General features: G+C 41.4%; 3 protein-coding genes across 3 annotated transcripts; all 3 read right to left on the bottom strand.

Annotated features, from left to right (window-relative positions):
* LOC309501288 (extracellular superoxide dismutase [Cu-Zn]-like) lies at positions 1–2,703 on the bottom strand. The gene is made up of 2 exons (XM_082173318.1): positions 1,950–2,703; positions 1–722 (listed from the first exon to the last, which is right to left on the bottom strand). The coding sequence occupies exon 2, from the start codon at positions 705–707 to the stop codon at positions 69–71; it is 639 nt and encodes a 212-aa protein (XP_082029444.1). The 5' UTR covers positions 708–722; positions 1,950–2,703; the 3' UTR covers positions 1–68.
* A 6,337-nt stretch (positions 2,704–9,040) lies between these two features.
* LOC309500227 (extracellular superoxide dismutase [Cu-Zn]-like) lies at positions 9,041–11,101 on the bottom strand. Its single transcript, XM_082171797.1, has 2 exons — positions 10,986–11,101; positions 9,041–9,762 (listed from the first exon to the last, which is right to left on the bottom strand). Exon 2 carries the CDS (start codon positions 9,745–9,747, stop codon positions 9,109–9,111), a length of 639 nt encoding a protein of 212 aa, XP_082027923.1. The 5' UTR covers positions 9,748–9,762; positions 10,986–11,101; the 3' UTR covers positions 9,041–9,108.
* A 6,965-nt stretch (positions 11,102–18,066) lies between these two features.
* Positions 18,067–20,356, bottom strand: LOC309502157 (extracellular superoxide dismutase [Cu-Zn]-like). Its single transcript, XM_082174426.1, has 2 exons — positions 20,012–20,356; positions 18,067–18,788 (listed from the first exon to the last, which is right to left on the bottom strand). Exon 2 carries the CDS (start codon positions 18,771–18,773, stop codon positions 18,135–18,137), a length of 639 nt encoding a protein of 212 aa, XP_082030552.1. The 5' UTR covers positions 18,774–18,788; positions 20,012–20,356; the 3' UTR covers positions 18,067–18,134.
* Between the last annotated feature and the right edge of the window lie 2,042 nt (positions 20,357–22,398).

Raw genomic sequence — 22,398 nt, 5'->3', positions numbered from 1 at the left:
TTCATTTTATGAAATATACTTTAATGTAGGACACATACAAAGAATACACAAGGAAAATCATGATTATCCTATTTGAATCTACCTCCACATTTTTCCTTGGGGGGCACTTCAGTCTTCTGCCACAGACTTGGAGTAGTAATACCAATCACACCCAAAGCAATTATCTGTCCAGCACTCTCCTCATCTGAATCCATTCCCGGATCATCCTCCTTCTCATGAACCACCACCGCACGTCCCAGAATGGAATAAGGCCCAAAGAGCTTGGCGTCTGGAAGCGTCAGGGACTGCCTTATAACTCCTTGCTTGGAAGCAAAGTTGCCCAGGTCTCCAGGAGGGTGGTCAACGCCGTTTGGATTGTAATGAGGACCAACAGTGATGCTGCCTTGACTCAGGTCTCCATACCGATGGACGTGCATGGCACGCTCTTGATGATCGTTGGCAGGCAAACCACGGAGGTTGATTTTCACTTCTAAATCTCCATTGGGGAAGAGCTGCTTGAAGAGGATTTGCCCAAAGATCTTTGGCTGGTTACGTGGCAAATTGGGGCTGGGAGTTACTTCACAAGTGGCATAGATTGTGTTGTCGAACTCCACGACTTCCGGCTGTGGAGCTTCGGCAGGCAAACAAACTGGATCTTTGGAGAACTCTCCTCCTTGTATATGCAGCACCAGCAATATCAGAGGGAATATTAGGATGATTTTCTCCATGTTGATCTTTAAAGCCTACAATGAAGAGTGGATTCAGTGAAATCATGCCGTTTGGTTTAAGAATGTAATATTTTTTGATAAAAGGTCAATGCTTTGTTGCAGGGAGCTTTGAGAATGGAAGTTGCATTAGGTAAAATAGCACAACCAGATTAGTTTGCAACGGAAAACCATATCCCAGACAGCAACATAGTGTCGGCCCACATCTGGGCCGTGTGTAATCCATGTGTACCAGATGTGGGCTGGATCTGGGCCGACACCATGTTGCTGTCTGGAAAACTCTATAATTTTTGCATTGCTATGTACCCTTGTGAAAAAAAAAAGCACTTATTGGCATTGGATGTGTACCTGTAGTATCTTGAAAATACAATAATAATAATAATAATAAAAAACCCTGTAGGTCCACTTGCAGATAATAACATTGATGAATTATAAAAAGCCACTAAAGTGTCACACCTGCCAGCCAAAGTGCTTATGATATATACACACAAACATGAACAAACCAATGACATACAGGTGGATGTAATGCAGGCAAAGGTTTATGGAAATGGAAAAGGTCTAGGGAGAAGTGCCCTCTGGTGGCTATCATAGCGCTTCTGCTGGCAGGAGAGACATTAAGTACATGTACACAAAAAAAAGAAGAAAAAAAAAGTAATGTCAAACTAAGAGTTTTACTTTAAAAGTACATTATGTTTTTAAAAAAAAATGTTGTTGTGCTTTAAAGTAGTAGACTTGCTATTCAATATTAAATATAAAGTTCATGTTTCATTGCATGTATATTTTTAAATGCATTACATAAGATGAAATATAAATTGTATTAAAATATATTTTTGTTGACCATAAATGCACAGTAAATATCAGTACATTCAGCAGTGCACTTTAACCATATTTCAAAGACAATACAAGTAATTATGAAATGGATTACAAATAAAGATGTACTTCAGTCAAACAAAGGACTGCTTAATTTACATTTAAAATATGCATAAACATGCAATTAAGTCTGAAAACTACATTACATTCTTGCACTTAAGTATATATTTTTTTATAGGTTTAATTTCAATAATATGCACTCTTCTTTAAAGCATGCTAAAGTGTACTTCTTCACAAGGACAGGTAAAATAAAAGACAATATCTATACTTTTGCTTTAACTTTTTTTTTGTTGTAACCTACTAAATCAAGTCAGTTGATGGAGAAAATGGAATGGAGAAAAAAAACACAAGCCTAAAACAGCAAAGGTGCATCACCGTATAGCTGAAAAGTTGTCTTCAATCCGTGTGGAGCCTGAATATTGCAGTCACAAAAATACTACAACACTTAATCTGTGTGCAGTCCTGACCTGGGGTTGAGAGAATGTTCCTTTGCAATCACACTTTTGGCTGCTCTTTTAGGAACTCATGTTGAGCTACAAGTTAACCATGATAGTCTGTTAGTCACTAATTAAGTTCACCTGTGTTTCATTTAGCTCCCTTTGTTTGCCTGTTTATATATAGCACTCAGTTTATTCAGTTCTTTGTCTTGCATTGCACAATGTGTTCTCCAGTGTAGATTATGTCCATTGTTTTGTGTTTATTAAAAGAAGTACTGCCATAGATTCCTCTTCTCTTCATTTGTTGGCTCATTTGTGACTCATTAATTCTTAGTGTACAATTCCACTTGACGTTCATGCTTGACACCACTTCTTATAGCAGATATTCATCTCACATAAGTGAATAGCTGACAGTTCTTCTTTTTCAAGAAACCATTTCTACAGACTCTGATGTACCAAGCCTGACAATTACACATGCAATTGGACTGTTATTTAATTGTCTTTGAAGGCAGAAGTAAACATTTCTAAGGGAATGATTCTTCTATGGCATCGATGTTAAAATCGATTGATTGAATGCAGGTAAGGTGGGACACTTTTTGTTAAACGTGTCATTTAGATTCAGTACCTAGATGTTTATTTCTTTTTACTACTTTTGTTAACTTTAAGGTCCGACTTTAATATTTCATTTTGAATACAGTTGATATGTGTTATTTGCAAGGTATATACCAATAAACATTTTGAGATCATGCACTCCAGACAAATTTCTTTTCAGGTAATGTGACCCATCCCTAATTTATCAAAAATGATCCTGGATCTTAAAAACACATGATTTATTAACACATCAGACAAACATATTCCACCGCATATTTAACAGACCCAAAAGCACATAGATAGACTGCTTTACAAATGAGGTCAGTAAAAAGCTGGTTATTTGCTAAGAAGCTGCTCCTGAAAAAAGGATCGGTACCAACTATTCGTGTTCCTGCTGCACCTCCAGAAGAACTGAAGTGAGTGTAACGTTTTATTAACCTTTATATTAATCTTTATATTAATCTTTGCAAATCGCTTGCACGCTTCACGATGAATGCGGCTATTTTTACACTCAGGGTACATTACGCCATGTTTTCTATGTATGACGTCCTCAATATAATTCATAATCCCATGTTTATAATGAACAACGCGTTATGGTTATTGTGTTACAAACGGTGTACGCACAGAACAGAGGGGCGGGGTACGTGAGCAAAGCTCATTATCATTTAAAGACCCATGCACTTAAACGGCGTGCTGAAAACAGAGCTGTTTTTGACCAGGTAAAATTAGTGTTTTCTTACAATACTAATGAGAATTTTTAATTAAAGTATATTACAAACTTTTAATTTAGACCCTAAAGAATCATATTAGCTTGTACAAAAATGACATTATATGACCCCTTTAATGAACTCTACAACATATTACAAATGGAACTACAACACATGCAACAACAAATAGGCTAACAAAAATTCAATAAGAGGAAAATTTAAAATGGTAACCATATTGTAAAACTTTTTTTCTGTCTGTTGCACACTGTAAATTATCTGGGTACTCAAAGCGCTTTACATGGAAGGGGGAATATCATCAACCACCACCAATGTGCGGCAGCCATATTGCGCCAGAACGCCCACCACACACCAGCTTAATGGTGGAGAGGAGACAGTGATGAAGCCAATCAGTGTATGGGGATGATTAGGAGGCCATGATGGACAGAGGCCAAGGGGCAAATTTGGCCAGGATGCCGGGGTTACACCCCTACTCTTTTTCGAAGGACATCCTGGGATTTTAAAGAGAGTCAGGACCTCGGTTTAACGTCTCATTGGAAGGATGGTGCTCTTTGACAGTATAGTGTCCCGATCACTACACTGGGGCGTTAGGTCCCACATAGACCAAGGGTGAGCACCCCCTGCTGGCCTCACGAACACCTCTTCCAGCAGCAACCTGGTTTTCTCAGGAGGTCTCCCATCCAGGTACTAACCAGGCTTGCTAACCTCTTACAATAAAAAAGGTGTAGGTTGATGACGCATAAGCGGAATTATGGAACTTGTCGTCATGCCGAAGGATCTAATAATGTTTATGGATGAGTGAATACATTGATGTTTTTAACATGACTGTGGTATGAAGCAGGTCGCGATTGCTAATGAGAGACAGATATCAGCGCCACATGCGAGTCCCGCAGATATAAAGGAATAAGGACATTTCCTTCTACCGATCTACCCGCAAGTGCTGAATTAATACTCACACATACCCCTTTTCCACCAGCATGAGCCGGGTGCCAGTTCAGAGCCAGAGCCAGTCCGGAGTTGGTTCGACTGACGAGCTCTCTAAGATCCGGTTTGCCTTTCCACAAGGCCAAAGAGCCACCAGAGAGGCAGATCTTACGTCACTGTATACATCTCATGTTGCCCAGCAACGCTAGCGTGGCAGCGCCAAACACAAACACACCAGGCTTGTTCGAGATGGTTCGGCTTCTCGCAGACCGATCGGCTCATGACATCAAAGCACTGCGAAAGCGATCCAAAAGCTCAAGGAGTCGTATGCTCTCCAAACACTCCCGCAGCTCCGATCGGTCCGTGCCGCTCCGATGCATCTCGAACAAGCCTTCCATCAACAATGGAGGTCGTTGCGTTACTATTGATGCTCATGGCTTTGCGAACCTACATCGGCATCCAAACACGGCGAATCCAACGTGTTCGTGCAGCTCGCCGTAACTTGCATAGACGGAGATTACAATCAAGCTGCTATTAGCTCGATGAGCTGCTATTTGAAAAATGGCGGTGACAAGTTTCTGTTCGTCTTGTTGGTCACGGTAACCCCGCCCCCAGCCCCTGACGCAAGCGGTTCATACTTCTAGACCAGCAATGTTTTGGTGCTACTTAAGTACCACTTTTCCTGGTTCAGAGCTGGTGCTTTGGGTGTCGAAAAACAAAGAACCGATTTGAAACTAGGCTCTAGCTCCGAACCAGCACCAGCACTGCCTTGGTGGAAAAGGGTTAACAAGTCAGTTTATTTGGCGAATTAAACTTGTGAGGTAACGCAGCGCTGTTTCACTTGGTCTACACTATCACACTAAACTGCATTTGAGTGTGTTGAAAGTTATAATGTTATTCTATGTGTTTGTTTGTCTGTATGAGACTAGCAGTAAGCTAGATGAACATTAGAATAACATACTGATCATATTCTAACATTTCATCATGTTGAGCTATATAACATTGATTACTTTTATGTACATTTGCTCACCTGTCTAATAAAGTGCATGCAAGACGTCTCTGTCAAGTCGAAGTTTGTCACGGACGTGGAGCTCTCGGCATCTCGAAAACACCACGCCGATATTGATCCTCGTTTTAGTTCTCCTTTTGTCCCAAAGTCTGCTTGCCATGGTCCATAATGCATACGTCAATTTTGGGCCAATCGGACCTTTCTGTCCACCTTTCACGAAGCACGTGGTCCAATTAATGCAGGCCCTCTCGCACACATAGACAGACATATGGTCAAAGTGAACCAAAGGGAGGAGAATTTCGCACTGCAAAAAGACACACTTGGAACCGATCTAGAACCCTGCGATCCGGGATCTAGAACCGGGGGCCCCTCGACTACCAGGGTGGCGAATTTGGAGGCGCTGCGACCTTTCGACCCCTGTGTTTCCGCCCTCCCACGTGCAACTTATTCAGTTCAAACTTCACAGGCGCTTCCAGGTCAAGGGGGTCTTTTTCCGGCCAAACGAGCGGACGGGGACACGGAACTCTAGAACCCGTCCCCGGGGCCCGTGACGAGACGCATGTGTCAATTTCGGGCCGATCGGGCCTTTCCATCAAGTCGTTTTGCTGAAACACATACTTAGAACCGATCTAGAACCACCAAATCCAGGATCTAGAACCGGGGGCCCCTGGACTACCACCGTGTCGAATTTGGGGTCGCTGCGACCTTTCGACCCCTTTTGGCCCCTGTTTGTTTGACGTCCCACCTGCAACTTATTCCATAGGGCTGTTGGTGGCCAATTAGCGCGAAAAAAGGTCAGAGGGACACGGAACTCTGGACACCGTCCCAGGGGCCCGTGACGGGACGTATGTGTCAATTTCGGGGCAATCGGACCACTCTGAACCTCGTTCGGCCCCTGGAGGTGCTAGGGGCCCGAAACTTCATAGAAAGCTGCCTCACACGGCCCCCAAAAACATACAGAGAGGGGAACGTCTACACAAAAAAACACTTGGTGGTTAGGGGTCAAAATAGGCACTTCGTGGACTATGAGGAAGACTATGGTGAAGTTTAGGTGGTCAGGGGGCATCATAGGCACTTTGTGGCAATGAAGAAGAGGATAGGTGGTTAGTGGTCAAAATAGGCACTTCGTGGTACTGAGGAAGACTATGGTGAAGTTTAGGTGGTCAGGGGACCCCATAGGCACTTCGTGGCAATGGAGAAGAGGATAGGTGGTTAGGGGTCAAAATAGGCACTTCGTGGACAACGAGGAAGACTATGGTGAAGTTTAGGTGGTCAGGGGACCCCATAGGCACTTCGTGGCTATGAAGAAGAGGATAGGTGGTTAGGGGTCAAAATAGGCACTTCGTGGACAACGAGGAGGACTATGGTGAAGAGTAGGTGGTCAGGGGACCCCATAGGAACTTCGTGGCAATGAAGAAGAGGATAGGTGGTTAGGCGTCAAAATAGGTGCTTCGTGGCACTGAGGAGGACTATGGTGAAGAGTAGGTAGTTGGCGGACCCCAAAAGCACTTGGTGGACCTCCCCGTAGTGCACTGGCACCCCCAGAGGCGTCCACACAGGGCCTATGGTAATTTATGGTAATTTTGGCCACTTTATATGCGATTTTACAAAACGTCCACGTCACCATTAGGTTAAGCAGCTCGTGTCGTCCATTTCGAGCACGCGGACCTCCGAATGCCTAGGCCGACAATGGCAACTTAAATGAATGGGAAAATTCCCACGAACAGCCTAGTTTCCCTTACTAGAGGTATTTCGGATTTCATGGAAGGAGAGCTCGATTGCATACAGAGAGGCCTTAAAAGCTGCTAGATCTGCTTATTTTTCAACCCTATTAGAAGAAAATAAACATAATCCTAGGTATTTATTTGAAACGGTGGCTAAACTAACGAAAAAGAAAGCTTCAAGCCCAGAAGTTTCCAAGCAACACAGCAGTAATGACTTTATGAACTTCTTCACTTATAAGAGTGATAATATCAGGGACAAAATTATAACTATGCAATCGTCTACTACAGTATCGAATCAGGCAGTGCATTGTAGTCTCCCTGAGGAAAAATTTGATTCATTTATTGCTATAGGAGAGGAAGAATTTTGCAAACTCGTTAATTCATCTAAATCGACAACACGTATGTTAGACCCTATTCCGACTAAGCTACGTGGAGAGATGCTCCCAGAGGTCATAGATCCTCTTCTTAATATCATTAATTTGTCTTTGTCTCTAGGATACGTACCAAAAACGGTTGCCCTGCACGCTTAATAAACAAACTACAGCTAGTTCAAAACGCAGCAGCTCGAGTTCTTACCGGCGACGACTCGACGCCGGCGATATGTTATGCCCTAAATTAATGCATGATTAACTAACTGTATTTTTCTATGTAAATTTTTTTGAAATACACTTTCTGTAAAGCTGCTTTGAGACAATATGTATTGTGAAAAGCGCTATACAAATAAATTTGAATTGAATTGAATTGAATTACCAGAACCAGGAAGTATGACCATATTAGCCCGGTTCTGTCAACACTGCATTGGCTGCCTATTAAACATCGTACATAGTGCAAAGCACTAAATGGTTTAGCTCCGCAGTACTTGAGCGAGCTCTTAACGCATTATAGTCCTTCACGTCTATTGCGATCTCAAAATTCCGGCCAGTTAATAATACCTAGAATATCAAAATCGACTGCTGGCGGTAGATCCTTTTCCTATTTAGCACCAAAACTTTGGAACAGTCTTCCTAACATTGTCCGGGAAGCAGACACACACACTCTGTCAGTTCAAAGCTAGATTAAAGACACATCTTTTTGACCTAGCATTCACATAATACATTATAGACTTCTATAATTCAATGTTAGGCTGCATAGATTTGGTCAGCCGGAACCGGGAACACTTCCCATAAATCCTGATCTACTCGTTACATCATAAGAAGAATGGCATCTACGCTAATTTTAGTGTCTTTGTTTATCCCGAGGTTTTCCCACAGCCTGCCGGATCCAGGCCGTATCCAGATCTCACGAAGGACCTTCGCCTGGACCCGATGACAACGCAGTGATGAAGTGCCAACTTTACCACTCTACAGTTAAAGCGTTGGCGAGAAATTCATTTTGCGTACCTACCCCGAAGTGATAAAATAAAATACTGTATCAATGTATAAAGGAAAGACCAGTACTTTATTTAGGCTTGGTTTGTAGGGAATTCCAAACCTGCGCACATATATTGAGACGCACATAACTATAGAACCAATTCTTAATGCGCATGTGAACGCCATCAGCGTTTCTCACAGGTTCTCGTTTATAGTCTGTGTAGAGAGAATGGTGTCGTCTTGGCGGCCCCTAATTTAATAACAAATGATCGTTGCTACGGAAGCGAAGCAATCGAAACTAACTTTAGCTGGAAAATAACTTTATTAAGAACCACTATAAAGCCAAAACAATCTGTTACCTTAAATGATACGTTTTATCATATTTAATAAAATCTTATGTCAGAGGTTATGTCTACCTTCAACAATAAGGGTGTCCTCCCCTGAGATGTAGCCACACCCTCCAGTGTCATATTGCATCAACCAAAACCATTTGATCATTTAAAGAAATAGTGGATCTTTAATTAAAGGCCATTGTCATGCTCTTAAAGTGTTAACCCATTGAGCACAGTAAATCAAACTAAACGGCCCACTTTACCTGCATTCACCCTACATTTATTTTTAAGAGTGCATTTACTATTGGAAGCTATGGCCAAAAAGCCTCTGAAAAGACCAAGAGAAAAAACAAAACAAAAACAAACATGGGAATGTTCATTTTATGAAATATACTTTAATGTAGGACACATACAAAGAATACACAAGGAAAATCATGATTATCCTATTTGAATCTACCTCCACATTTTTCCTTGGGGGGCACTTCAGTCTTCTGCCACAGACTTGGAGTAGTAATACCAATCACACCCAAAGCAATTATCTGTCCAGCACTCTCCTCATCTGAATCCATTCCCGGATCATCCTCCTTCTCATGAACCACCACCGCACGTCCCAGAATGGAATAAGGCCCAAAGAGCTTGGCGTCTGGAAGCGTCAGGGACTGCCTTATAACTCCTTGCTTGGAAGCAAAGTTGCCCAGGTCTCCAGGAGGGTGGTCAACGCCGTTTGGATTGTAATGAGGACCAACAGTGATGCTGCCTTGACTCAGGTCTCCATACCGATGGACGTGCATGGCACGCTCTTGATGATCGTTGGCAGGCAAACCACGGAGGTTGATTTTCACTTCTAAATCTCCATTGGGGAAGAGCTGCTTGAAGAGGATTTGCCCAAAGATCTTTGGCTGGTTACGTGGCAAATTGGGGCTGGGAGTTACTTCACAAGTGGCATAGATTGTGTTGTCGAACTCCACGACTTCCGGCTGTGGAGCTTCGGCAGGCAAACAAACTGGATCTTTGGAGAACTCTCCTCCTTGTATATGCAGCACCAGCAATATCAGAGGGAATATTAGGATGATTTTCTCCATGTTGATCTTTAAAGCCTACAATGAAGAGTGGATTCAGTGAAATCATGCCGTTTGGTTTAAGAATGTAATATTTTTTGATAAAAGGTCAATGCTTTGTTGCAGGGAGCTTTGAGAATGGAAGTTGCATTAGGTAAAATAGCACAACCAGATTAGTTTGCAACGGAAAACCATATCCCAGACAGCAACATAGTGTCGGCCCACATCTGGGCCGTGTGTAATCCATGTGTACCAGATGTGGGCTGGATCTGGGCCGACACCATGTTGCTGTCTGGAAAACTCTATAATTTTTGCATTGCTATGTACCCTTGTGAAAAAAAAAGCACTTATTGGCATTGGATGTGTACCTGTAGTATCTTGAAAATACAATAATAATAATAATAAAAAACCCTGTAGGTCCACTTGCAGATAATAACATTGATGAATTATAAAAAGCCACTAAAGTGTCACACCTGCCAGCCAAAGTGCTTATGATATATACACACAAACATGAACAAACCAATGACATACAGGTGGATGTAATGCAGGCAAAGGTTTATGGAAATGGAAAAGGTCTAGGGAGAAGTGCCCTCTGGTGGCTATCATAGCGCTTCTGCTGGCAGGAGAGACATTAAGTACATGTACACAAAAAAAAGAAGAAAAAAAAAGTAATGTCAAACTAAGAGTTTTACTTTAAAAGTACATTATGTTTTTAAAAAAAAATGTTGTTGTGCTTTAAAGAAGTAGACTTGCTATTCAATATTAAATATAAAGTTCATGTTTCATTGCATGTATATTTTTAAATGCATTACATAAGATGAAATATAAATTGTATTAAAATATATTTTTGTTGACCATAAATGCACAGTAAATATCAGTACATTCAGCAGTGCACTTTAACCATATTTCAAAGACAATACAAGTAATTATGAAATGGATTACAAATAAAGATGTACTTCAGTCAAACAAAGGACTGCTTAATTTACATTTAAAATATGCATAAACATGCAATTAAGTCTGAAAACTACATTACATTCTTGCACTTAAGTATATATTTTTTTATAGGTTTAATTTCAATAATATGCACTCTTCTTTAAAGCATGCTAAAGTGTACTTCTTCACAAGGACAGGTAAAATAAAAGACAATATCTATACTTTTGCTTTAACTTTTTTTTTGTTGTAACCTACTAAATCAAGTCAGTTGATGGAGAAAATGGAATGGAGAAAAAAAACACAAGCCTAAAACAGCAAAGGTGCATCACCGTATAGCTGAAAAGTTGTCTTCAATCCGTGTGGAGCCTGAATATTGCAGTCACAAAAATACTACAACACTTAATCTGTGTGCAGTCCTGACCTGGGGTTGAGAGAATGTTCCTTTGCAATCACACTTTTGGCTGCTCTTTTAGGAACTCATGTTGAGCTACAAGTTAACCATGATAATCTGTTAGTCACTAATTAAGTTCACCTGTGTTTCATTTAGCTCCCTTTGTTTGCCTGTTTATATATAGCACTCAGTTTATTCAGTTCTTTGTCTTGCATTGCACAATGTGTTCTCCAGTGTAGATTATGTCCATTGTTTTGTGTTTATTAAAAGAAGTACTGCCATAGATTCCTCTTCTCTTCATTTGTTGGCTCATTTGTGACTCATTAATTCTTAGTGTACAATTCCACTTGACGTTCATGCTTGACACCACTTCTTATAGCAGATATTCATCTCACATAAGTGAATAGCTGACAGTTCTTCTTTTTCAAGAAACCATTTCTACAGACTCTGATGTACCAAGCCTGACAATTACACATGCAATTGGACTGTTATTTAATTGTCTTTGAAGGCAGAAGTAAACATTTCTAAGGGAATGATTCTTCTATGGCATCGATGTTAAAATCGATTGATTGAATGCAGGTAAGGTGGGACACTTTTTGTTAAACGTGTCATTTAGATTCAGTACCTAGATGTTTATTTCTTTTTACTACTTTTGTTAACTTTAAGGTCCGACTTTAATATTTCATTTTGAATACAGTTGATATGTGTTATTTGCAAGGTATATACCAATAAACATTTTGAGATCATGCACTCCAGACAAATTTCTTTTCAGGTAATGTGACCCATCCCTAATTTATCAAAAATGATCCTGGATCTTAAAAACACATGATTTATTAACACATCAGACAAACATATTCCACCGCATATTTAACAGACCCAAAAGCACATAGATAGACTGCTTTACAAATGAGGTCAGTAAAAAGCTGGTTATTTGCTAAGAAGCTTCTCCTGAAAAAAGGATCGGTACCAACTATTCGTGTTCCTGCTGCACCTCCAGAAGAACTGAAGTGAGTGTAACGTTTTATTAACCTTTATATTAATCTTTGCAAATCGCTTGCACGCTTCACGATGAATGCGGCTATTTTTACACTCAGGGTACATTACGCCATGTTTTCTATGTATGACGTCCTCAATATAATTCATAATCCCATGTTTATAATGAACAACGCGTTATGGTTATTGTGTTACAAACGGTGTACGCACAGAACAGAGGGGCGGGGTACGTGAGCAAAGCTCATTATCATTTAAAGACCCATGCACTTAAACGGCGTGCTGAAAACAGAGCTGTTTTTGACCAGGTAAAATTAGTGTTTTCTTACAATACTAATGAGAATTTTTAATTAAAGTATATTACAAACTTTTAATTTAGACCCTAAAGAATCATATTAGCTTGTACAAAAATGACATTATATGACCCCTTTAATGAACTCTACAACATATTACAAATGGAACTACAACACATGCAACAACAAATAGGCTAACAAAAATTCAATAAGAGGAAAATTTAAAATGGTAACCATATTGTAAAACTTTTTTTCTGTCTGTTGCACACTGTAAATTATCTGGGTACTCAAAGCGCTTTACATGGAAGGGGGAATATCATCAACCACCACCAATGTGCGGCAGCCATATTGCGCCAGAACGCCCACCACACACCAGCTTAATGGTGGAGAGGAGACAGTGATGAAGCCAATCAGTGTATGGGGATGATTAGGAGGCCATGATGGACAGAGGCCAAGGGGCAAATTTGGCCAGGATGCCGGGGTTACACCCCTACTCTTTTTCGAAGGACATCCTGGGATTTTAAAGAGAGTCAGGACCTCGGTTTAACGTCTCATTGGAAGGATGGTGCTCTTTGACAGTATAGTGTCCCGATCACTACACTGGGGCGTTAGGTCCCACATAGACCAAGGGTGAGCACCCCCTGCTGGCCTCACGAACACCTCTTCCAGCAGCAACCTGGTTTTCTCAGGAGGGCTCCCATCCAGGTACTAACCAGGCTTGCTAACCTCTTACAATAAAAAAGGTGTAGGTTGATGACGCATAAGCGGAATTATGGAACTTGTCGTCATGCCGAAGGATCTAATAATGTTTATGGATGAGTGAATACATTGATGTTTTTAACATGACTGTGGTATGAAGCAGGTCGCGATTGCTAATGAGAGACAGATATCAGCGCCACATGCGAGTCCCGCAGATATAAAGGAATAAGGACATTTCCTTCTACCGATCTACCCGCAAGTGCTGAATTAATACTCACACATACCCCTTTTCCACCAGCATGAGCCGGGTGCCAGTTCAGAGCCAGAGCCAGTCCGGAGTTGGTTCGACTGACGAGCTCTCTAAGATCCGGTTTGCCTTTCCACAAGGCCAAAGAGCCACCAGAGAGGCAGATCTTACGTCACTGTATACATCTCATGTTGCCCAGCAACGCTAGCGTGGCAGCGCCAAACACAAACACACCAGGCTTGTTCGAGATGGTTCGGCTTCTCGCAGACCGATCGGCTCATGACATCAAAGCACTGCGAAAGCGATCCAAAAGCTCAAGGAGTCGTATGCTCTCCAAACACTCCCGCAGCTCCGATCGGTCCGTGCCGCTCCGATGCATCTCGAACAAGCCTTCCATCAACAATGGAGGTCGTTGCGTTACTATTGATGCTCATGGCTTTGCGAACCTACATCGGCATCCAAACACGGCGAATCCAACGTGTTCGTGCAGCTCGCCGTAACTTGCATAGACGGAGATTACAATCAAGCTGCTATTAGCTCGATGAGCTGCTATTTGAAAAATGGCGGTGACAAGTTTCTGTTCGTCTTGTTGGTCACGGTAACCCCGCCCCCAGCCCCTGACGCAAGCGGTTCATACTTCTAGACCAGCAATGTTTTGGTGCTACTTAAGTACCACTTTTCCTGGTTCAGAGCTGGTGCTTTGGGTGTCGAAAAACAAAGAACCGATTTGAAACTAGGCTCTAGCTCCGAACCAGCACCAGCACTGCCTTGGTGGAAAAGGGTTAACAAGTCAGTTTATTTGGCGAATTAAACTTGTGAGGTAACGCAGCGCTGTTTCACTTGGTCTACACTATCACACTAAACTGCATTTGAGTGTGTTGAAAGTTATAATGTTATTCTATGTGTTTGTTTGTCTGTATGAGACTAGCAGTAAGCTAGATGAACATTAGAGTAACATACTGATCATATTCTAACATTTCATAATGTTGAGCTATATAACATTGATTACTTTTATGTACATTTGCTCACCTGTCTAATAAAGTGCATGCAAGACATCTCTGTCAAGTCGAAGTTTGTCACGGACGTGGAGCTCTCGGCATCTCGAAAACACCACGCCGATATTGATCCTCGTTTTAGTTCTCCTTTTGTCCCAAAGTCTGCTTGCCATGGTCCATAATGCATACGTCAATTTCGGGCCAATCGGACCTTTCTGTCCACCTTTCACGAAGCACATGGTCCAATTAATGCAGGCCCTCTCGCACACATAGACAGACATATGGTCAAAGTGAACCAAAGGGAGGAGAATTTCGCACTGCAAAAAGACACACTTGGAACCGATCTAGAACCCTGCGATCCGGGATCTAGAACCGGGGGCCCCTCGACTACCAGGGTGGCGAATTTGGAGGCGCTGCGACCTTTCGACCCCTGTGTTTCCGCCCTCCCACGTGCAACTTATTCAGTTCAAACTTCACAGGCGCTTCCAGGTCAAGGGGGTCTTTTTCCGGCCAAACGAGCGGACGGGGACACGGAACTCTAGAACCCGTCCCCGGGGCCCATGACGAGACGCATGTGTCAATTTCGGGCCGATCGGGCCTTTCCATCAAGTCGTTTTGCTGAAACACATACTTAGAACCGATCTAGAACCACCAAATCCAGGATCTAGAACCGGGGGCCCCTGGACTACCACCGTGTCGAATTTGGGGTCGCTGCGACCTTTCGACCCCTTTTGGCCCCTGTTTGTTTGACGTCCCACCTGCAACTTATTCCATAGGGCTGTTGGTGGCCAATTAGCGCGAAAAAAGGTCAGAGGGACACGGAACTCTGGACACCGTCCCAGGGGCCCGTGACGGGACGTATGTGTCAATTTCGGGGCAATCGGACCACTCTGAACCTCGTTCGGCCCCTGGAGGTGCTAGGGGCCCGAAACTTCATAGAAAGCTGCCTCACACGGCCCCCAAAAACATACAGAGAGGGGAACGTCTACACAAAAAAACACTTGGTGGTTAGGGGTCAAAATAGGCACTTCGTGGACTATGAGGAAGACTATGGTGAAGTTTAGGTGGTCAGGGGGCATCATAGGCACTTTGTGGCAATGAAGAAGAGGATAGGTGGTTAGTGGTCAAAATAGGCACTTCGTGGTACTGAGGAAGACTATGGTGAAGTTTAGGTGGTCAGGGGACCCCATAGGCACTTCGTGGCAATGGAGAAGAGGATAGGTGGTTAGGGGTCAAAATAGGCACTTCGTGGACAACGAGGAAGACTATGGTGAAGTTTAGGTGGTCAGGGGACCCCATAGGCACTTCGTGGCTATGAAGAAGAGGATAGGTGGTTAGGGGTCAAAATAGGCACTTCGTGGACAACGAGGAGGACTATGGTGAAGAGTAGGTGGTCAGGGGACCCCATAGGAACTTCGTGGCAATGAAGAAGAGGATAGGTGGTTAGGCGTCAAAATAGGTGCTTCGTGGCACTGAGGAGGACTATGGTGAAGAGTAGGTAGTTGGCGGACCCCAAAAGCACTTGGTGGACCTCCCCGTAGTGCACTGGCACCCCCAGAGGCGTCCACACAGGGCCTATGGTAATTTATGGTAATTTTGGCCACTTTATATGCGATTTTACAAAACGTCCACGTCACCATTAGGTTAAGCAGCTCGTGTCGTCCATTTCGAGCACGCGGACCTCCGAGTGCCTAGGCCGACAATGGCAACTTAAATGAATGGGAAAATTCCCACGAACAGCCTAGTTTCCCTTACTAGAGGTATTTCGGATTTCATGGAAGGAGAGCTCGATTGCATACAGAGAGGCCTTAAAAGCTGCTAGATCTGCTTATTTTTCAACCCTATTAGAAGAAAATGAACATAATCCTAGGTATTTATTTGAAACGGTGGCTAAACTAACGAAAAAGAAAGCTTCAAGCCCAGAAGTTTCCAAGCAACACAGCAGTAATGACTTTATGAACTTCTTCACTTATAAGAGTGATAATATCAGGGACAAAATTATAACTATGCAATCGTCTACTACAGTATCGAATCAGGCAGTGCATTGTAGTCTCCCTGAGGAAAAATTTGATTCATTTATTGCTATAGGAGAGGAAGAATTTTGCAAACTCGTTAATTCATCTAAATCGACAACACGTATGTTAGACCCCATTCCGACTAAGCTACGGGGAGAGATGCTCCCAGAGGTCATAGATCCTCTTCTTAATATCATTAATTTGTCTTTGTCTCTAGGATACGTACCAAAAACGGTTGCCCTGCACGCTTAATAAACAAACTACAGCTAGTTCAAAACGCAGCAGCTCGAGTTCTTACCGGCGACGACTCGACGCCGGCGATATGTTATGCCCTAAATTAATGCATGATTAACTAACTGTATTTTTCTATGTAAATTTTTTTGAAATACACTTTCTGTAAAGCTGCTTTGAGACAATATGTATTGTGAAAAGCGCTATACAAATAAATTTGAATTGAATTGAATTGAATTACCAGAACCAGGAAGTATGACCATATTAGCCCGGTTCTGTCAACACTGCATTGGCTGCCTATTAAACATCGTACATAGTGCAAAGCACTAAATGGTTTAGCTCCGCAGTACTTGAGCGAGCTCTTAACGCATTATAGTCCTTCACGTCTATTGCGATCTCAAAATTCCGGCCAGTTAATAATACCTAGAATATCAAAATCGACTGCTGGCGGTAGATCCTTTTCCTATTTAGCACCAAAACTTTGGAACAGTCTTCCTAACATTGTCCGGGAAGCAGACACACACACTCTGTCAGTTCAAAGCTAGATTAAAGACACATCTTTTTGACCTAGCATTCACATAATACATTATAGACTTCTATAATTCAATGTTAGGCTGCATAGATTTGGTCAGCCGGAACCGGGAACACTTCCCATAAATCCTGATCTACTCGTTACATCATAAGAAGAATGGCATCTACGCTAATTTTAGTGTCTTTGTTTATCCCGAGGTTTTCCCACAGCCTGCCGGATCCAGGCCGTATCCAGATCTGACGAAGGACCTTCGCCTGGACCCGATGACAACGCAGTGCTGAAGTGCCAACTTTACCACTCTACAGTTAAAGCGTTGGCGAGAAATTCATTTTGCGTACCTACCCCGAAGTGATAAAATAAAATACTGTATCAAAATGTATAAAGGAAAGACCAGTACTTTATTTAGGCTTGGTTTGTAGGGAATTCCAAACCTGCGCACATATATTGAAACGCACATAACTATAGAACCAATTCTTAATGCGCATGTGAACGCCATCAGCGTTTCTCACAGGTTCTCGTTTATAGTCTGTGTAGAGAGAATGGTGTCGTCTTGGCGGCCCCTAATTTAATAACAAATGATCGTTGCTACGGAAGCGAATCAATCGAAACTAACTTTAGCTGGAAAATAACTTTATTAAGAACCACTATAAAGCCAAAACAATCTGTTACCTTAAATTATACGTTTTATCATATTTAATAAAATCTTATGTCAGAGGTTATGTCTACCTTCAACAATAAGGGTGTCCTCCCCTGAGATGTAGCCACACCCTCCAGTGTCATATTGCATCAACCAAAACCATTTGATCATTTAAAGAAATAGTGGATCTTTAATTAAAGGCCATTGTCATGCTCTTAAAGTGTTAACCCATTGAGCACAGTAAATCAAACTAAACGGCCCACTTTACCTGCATTCACCCTACATTTATTTTTAAGAGTGCATTTACTATTGGAAGCTATGGCCAAAAAGCCTCTGAAAAGACCAAGAGAAAAAACAAAACAAAAACAAACATGGGAATGTTCATTTTATGAAATATACTTTAATGTAGGACACATACAAAGAATACACAAGGAAAATCATGATTATCCTATTTGAATCTACCTCCACATTTTTCCTTGGGGGGCACTTCAGTCTTCTGCCACAGACTTGGAGTAGTAATACCAATCACACCCAAAGCAATTATCTGTCCAGCACTCTCCTCATCTGAATCCATTCCCGGATCATCCTCCTTCTCATGAACCACCACCGCACGTCCCAGAATGGAATAAGGCCCAAAGAGCTTGGCGTCTGGAAGCGTCAGGGACTGCCTTATAACTCCTTGCTTGGAAGCAAAGTTGCCCAGGTCTCCAGGAGGGTGGTCAACGCCGTTTGGATTGTAATGAGGACCAACAGTGATGCTGCCTTGACTCAGGTCTCCATACCGATGGACGTGCATGGCACGCTCTTGATGATCGTTGGCAGGCAAACCACGGAGGTTGATTTTCACTTCTAAATCTCCATTGGGGAAGAGCTGCTTGAAGAGGATTTGCCCAAAGATCTTTGGCTGGTTACGTGGCAAATTGGGGCTGGGAGTTACTTCACAAGTGGCATAGATTGTGTTGTCGAACTCCACGACTTCCGGCTGTGGAGCTTCGGCAGGCAAACAAACTGGATCTTTGGAGAACTCTCCTCCTTGTATATGCAGCACCAGCAATATCAGAGGGAATATTAGGATGATTTTCTCCATGTTGATCTTTAAAGCCTACAATGAAGAGTGGATTCAGTGAAATCATGCCGTTTGGTTTAAGAATGTAATATTTTTTGATAAAAGGTCAATGCTTTGTTGCAGGGAGCTTTGAGAATGGAAGTTGCATTAGGTAAAATAGCACAACCAGATTAGTTTGCAACGGAAAACCATATCCCAGACAGCAACATAGTGTCGGCCCACATCTGGGCCGTGTGTAATCCATGTGTACCAGATGTGGGCTGGATCTGGGCCGACACCATGTTGCTGTCTGGAAAACTCTATAATTTTTGCATTGCTATGTACCCTTGTGAAAAAAAAAGCACTTATTGGCATTGGATGTGTACCTGTAGTATCTTGAAAATACAATAATAATAATAATAAAAAACCCTGTAGGTCCACTTGCAGATAATAACATTGATGAATTATAAAAAGCCACTAAAGTGTCACACCTGCCAGCCAAAGTGCTTATGATATATACACACAAACATGAACAAACCAATGACATACAGGTGGATGTAATGCAGGCAAAGGTTTATGGAAATGGAAAAGGTCTAGGGAGAAGTGCCCTCTGGTGGCTATCATAGCGCTTCTGCTGGCAGGAGAGACATTAAGTACATGTACACAAAAAAAAGAAGAAAAAAAAAGTAATGTCAAACTAAGAGTTTTACTTTAAAAGTACATTATGTTTTTAAAAAAAAATGTTGTTGTGCTTTAAAGTAGTAGACTTGCTATTCAATATTAAATATAAAGTTCATGTTTCATTGCATGTATATTTTTAAATGCATTACATAAGATGAAATATAAATTGTATTAAAATATATTTTTGTTGACCATAAATGCACAGTAAATATCAGTACATTCAGCAGTGCACTTTAACCATATTTCAAAGACAATACAAGTAATTATGAAATGGATTACAAATAAAGATGTACTTCAGTCAAACAAAGGACTGCTTAATTTACATTTAAAATATGCATAAACATGCAATTAAGTCTGAAAACTACATTACATTCTTGCACTTAAGTATATATTTTTTTATAGGTTTAATTTCAATAATATGCACTCTTCTTTAAAGCATGCTAAAGTGTACTTCTTCACAAGGACAGGTAAAATAAAAGACAATATCTATACTTTTGCTTTAACTTTTTTTTTGTTGTAACCTACTAAATCAAGTCAGTTGATGGAGAAAATGGAATGGAGAAAAAAAACACAAGCCTAAAACAGCAAAGGTGCATCACCGTATAGCTGAAAAGTTGTCTTCAATCCGTGTGGAGCCTGAATATTGCAGTCACAAAAATACTACAACACTTAATCTGTGTGCAGTCCTGACCTGGGGTTGAGAGAATGTTCCTTTGCAATCACACTTTTGGCTGCTCTTTTAGGAACTCATGTTGAGCTACAAGTTAACCATGATAGTCTGTTAGTCACTAATTAAGTTCACCTGTGTTTCATTTAGCTCCCTTTGTTTGCCTGTTTATATATAGCACTCAGTTTATTCAGTTCTTTGTCTTGCATTGCACAATGTGTTCTCCAGTGTAGATTATGTCCATTGTTTTGTGTTTATTAAAAGAAGTACTGCCATAGATTCCTCTTCTCTTCATTTGTTGGCTCATTTGTGACTCATTCATTCTTAGTGTACAATTCCACTTGACGTTCATGCTTGACACCACTTCTTATAGCAGATATTCATCTCACATAAGTGAATAGCTGACAGTTCTTCTTTTTCAAGAAACCATTTCTACAGACTCTGATGTACCAAGCCTGACAATTACACATGCAATTGGACTGTTATTTAATTGTCTTTGAAGGCAGAAGTAAACATTTCTAAGGGAATGATTCTTCTATGGCATCGATGTTAAAATCGATTGATTGAATGCAGGTAAGGTGGGACACTTTTTGTTAAACGTGTCATTTAGATTCAGTACCTAGATGTTTATTTCTTTTTACTACTTTTGTTAACTTTAAGGTCCGACTTTAATATTTCATTTTGAATACAGTTGATATGTGTTATTTGCAAGGTATATACCAATAAACATTTTGAGATCATGCACTCCAGACAAATTTCTTTTCAGGTAATGTGACCCATCCCTAATTTATCAAAAATGATCCTGGATCTTAAAAACACATGATTTATTAACACATCAGACAAACATATTCCACCGCATATTTAACAGACCCAAAAGCACATAGATAGACTGCTTTACAAATGAGGTCAGTAAAAAGCTGGTTATTTGCTAAGAAGCTGCTCCTGAAAAAAGGATCGGTACCAACTATTCGTGTTCCTGCTGCACCTCCAGAAGAACTGAAGTGAGTGTAACGTTTTATTAACCTTTATATTAATCTTTGCAAATCGCTTGCACGCTTCACGATGAATGCGGCTATTTTTACACTCAGGGTACATTACGCCATGTTTTCTATGTATGACGTCCTCAATATAATTCATAATCCCATGTTTATAATGAACAACGCGTTATGGTTATTGTGTTACAAACGGTGTACGCACAGAACAGAGGGGCGGGGTACGTGAGCAAAGCTCATTATCATTTAAAGACCCATGCACTTAAACGGCGTGCTGAAAACAGAGCTGTTTTTGACCAGGTAAAATTAGTGTTTTCTTACAATACTAATGAGAATTTTTAATTAAAGTATATTACAAACTTTTAATTTAGACCCTAAAGAATCATATTAGCTTGTACAAAAATGACATTATATGACCCCTTTAATGAACTCTACAACATATTACAAATGGAACTACAACACATGCAACAACAAATAGGCTAACAAAAATTCAATAAGAGGAAAATTTAAAATGGTAACCATATTGTAAAACTTTTTTTCTGTCTGTTGCACACTGTAAATTAACTTAAATTGTGTCCATATTTTAAAGCGTTATATTCTGCATCTACATTTTAATAATAATAATAATTCGTTACATTTATATAGCGCTTTTCTGGGTACTCAAAGCGCTTTACATGGAAGGGGGAATATCCTCAACCACCACCAATGTGCGGCAGCCATATTGCGCCAGAACGCCCACCACACACCAGCTTAATGGTGGAGAGGAGACAGTGATGAAGCCAATCAGTGTATGGGGATGATTAGGAGGCCATGATGGACAGAGGCCAAGGGGCAAATTTGGCCAAGATGCCGGGGTTACACCCCTACTCTTTTTCGAAGGACATCCTGGGATTTTAAAGAGAGTCAGGACCTCGGTTTAACGTCTCATTGGAAGGATGGTGCTCTTTGACAGTATAGTGTCCCGATCACTACACTGGGGCGTTAGGTCCCACATAGACCAAGGGTGAGCACCCCCTGCTGGCCTCACGAACACCTCTTCCAGCAGCAACCTGGTTTTCTCAGGAGGTCTCCCATCCAGGTACTAACCAGGCTTGCTAACCTCTTACAATAAAAAAGGTGTAGGTTGATGACGCATAAGCGGAATTATGGAACTTGTCGTCATGCCGAAGGATCTAATAATGTTTATGGATGAGTGAATACATTGATGTTTTTAACATGACTGTGGTATGAAGCAGGTCGCGATTGCTAATGAGAGACAGATATCAGCGCCACATGCGAGTCCCGCAGATATAAAGGAATAAGGACATTTCCTTCTACCGATCTACCC

This window comes from Leuciscus leuciscus (assembly GCF_965113295.1).
Source record: "Leuciscus leuciscus genome assembly, chromosome: 6".
In the NCBI taxonomy this organism is placed as follows: domain Eukaryota; kingdom Metazoa; phylum Chordata; class Actinopteri; order Cypriniformes; family Leuciscidae; genus Leuciscus; species Leuciscus leuciscus.
Note: the sequence above shows the minus strand (reverse complement) of the source record. Positions and strands in the feature narration are given on the sequence as shown.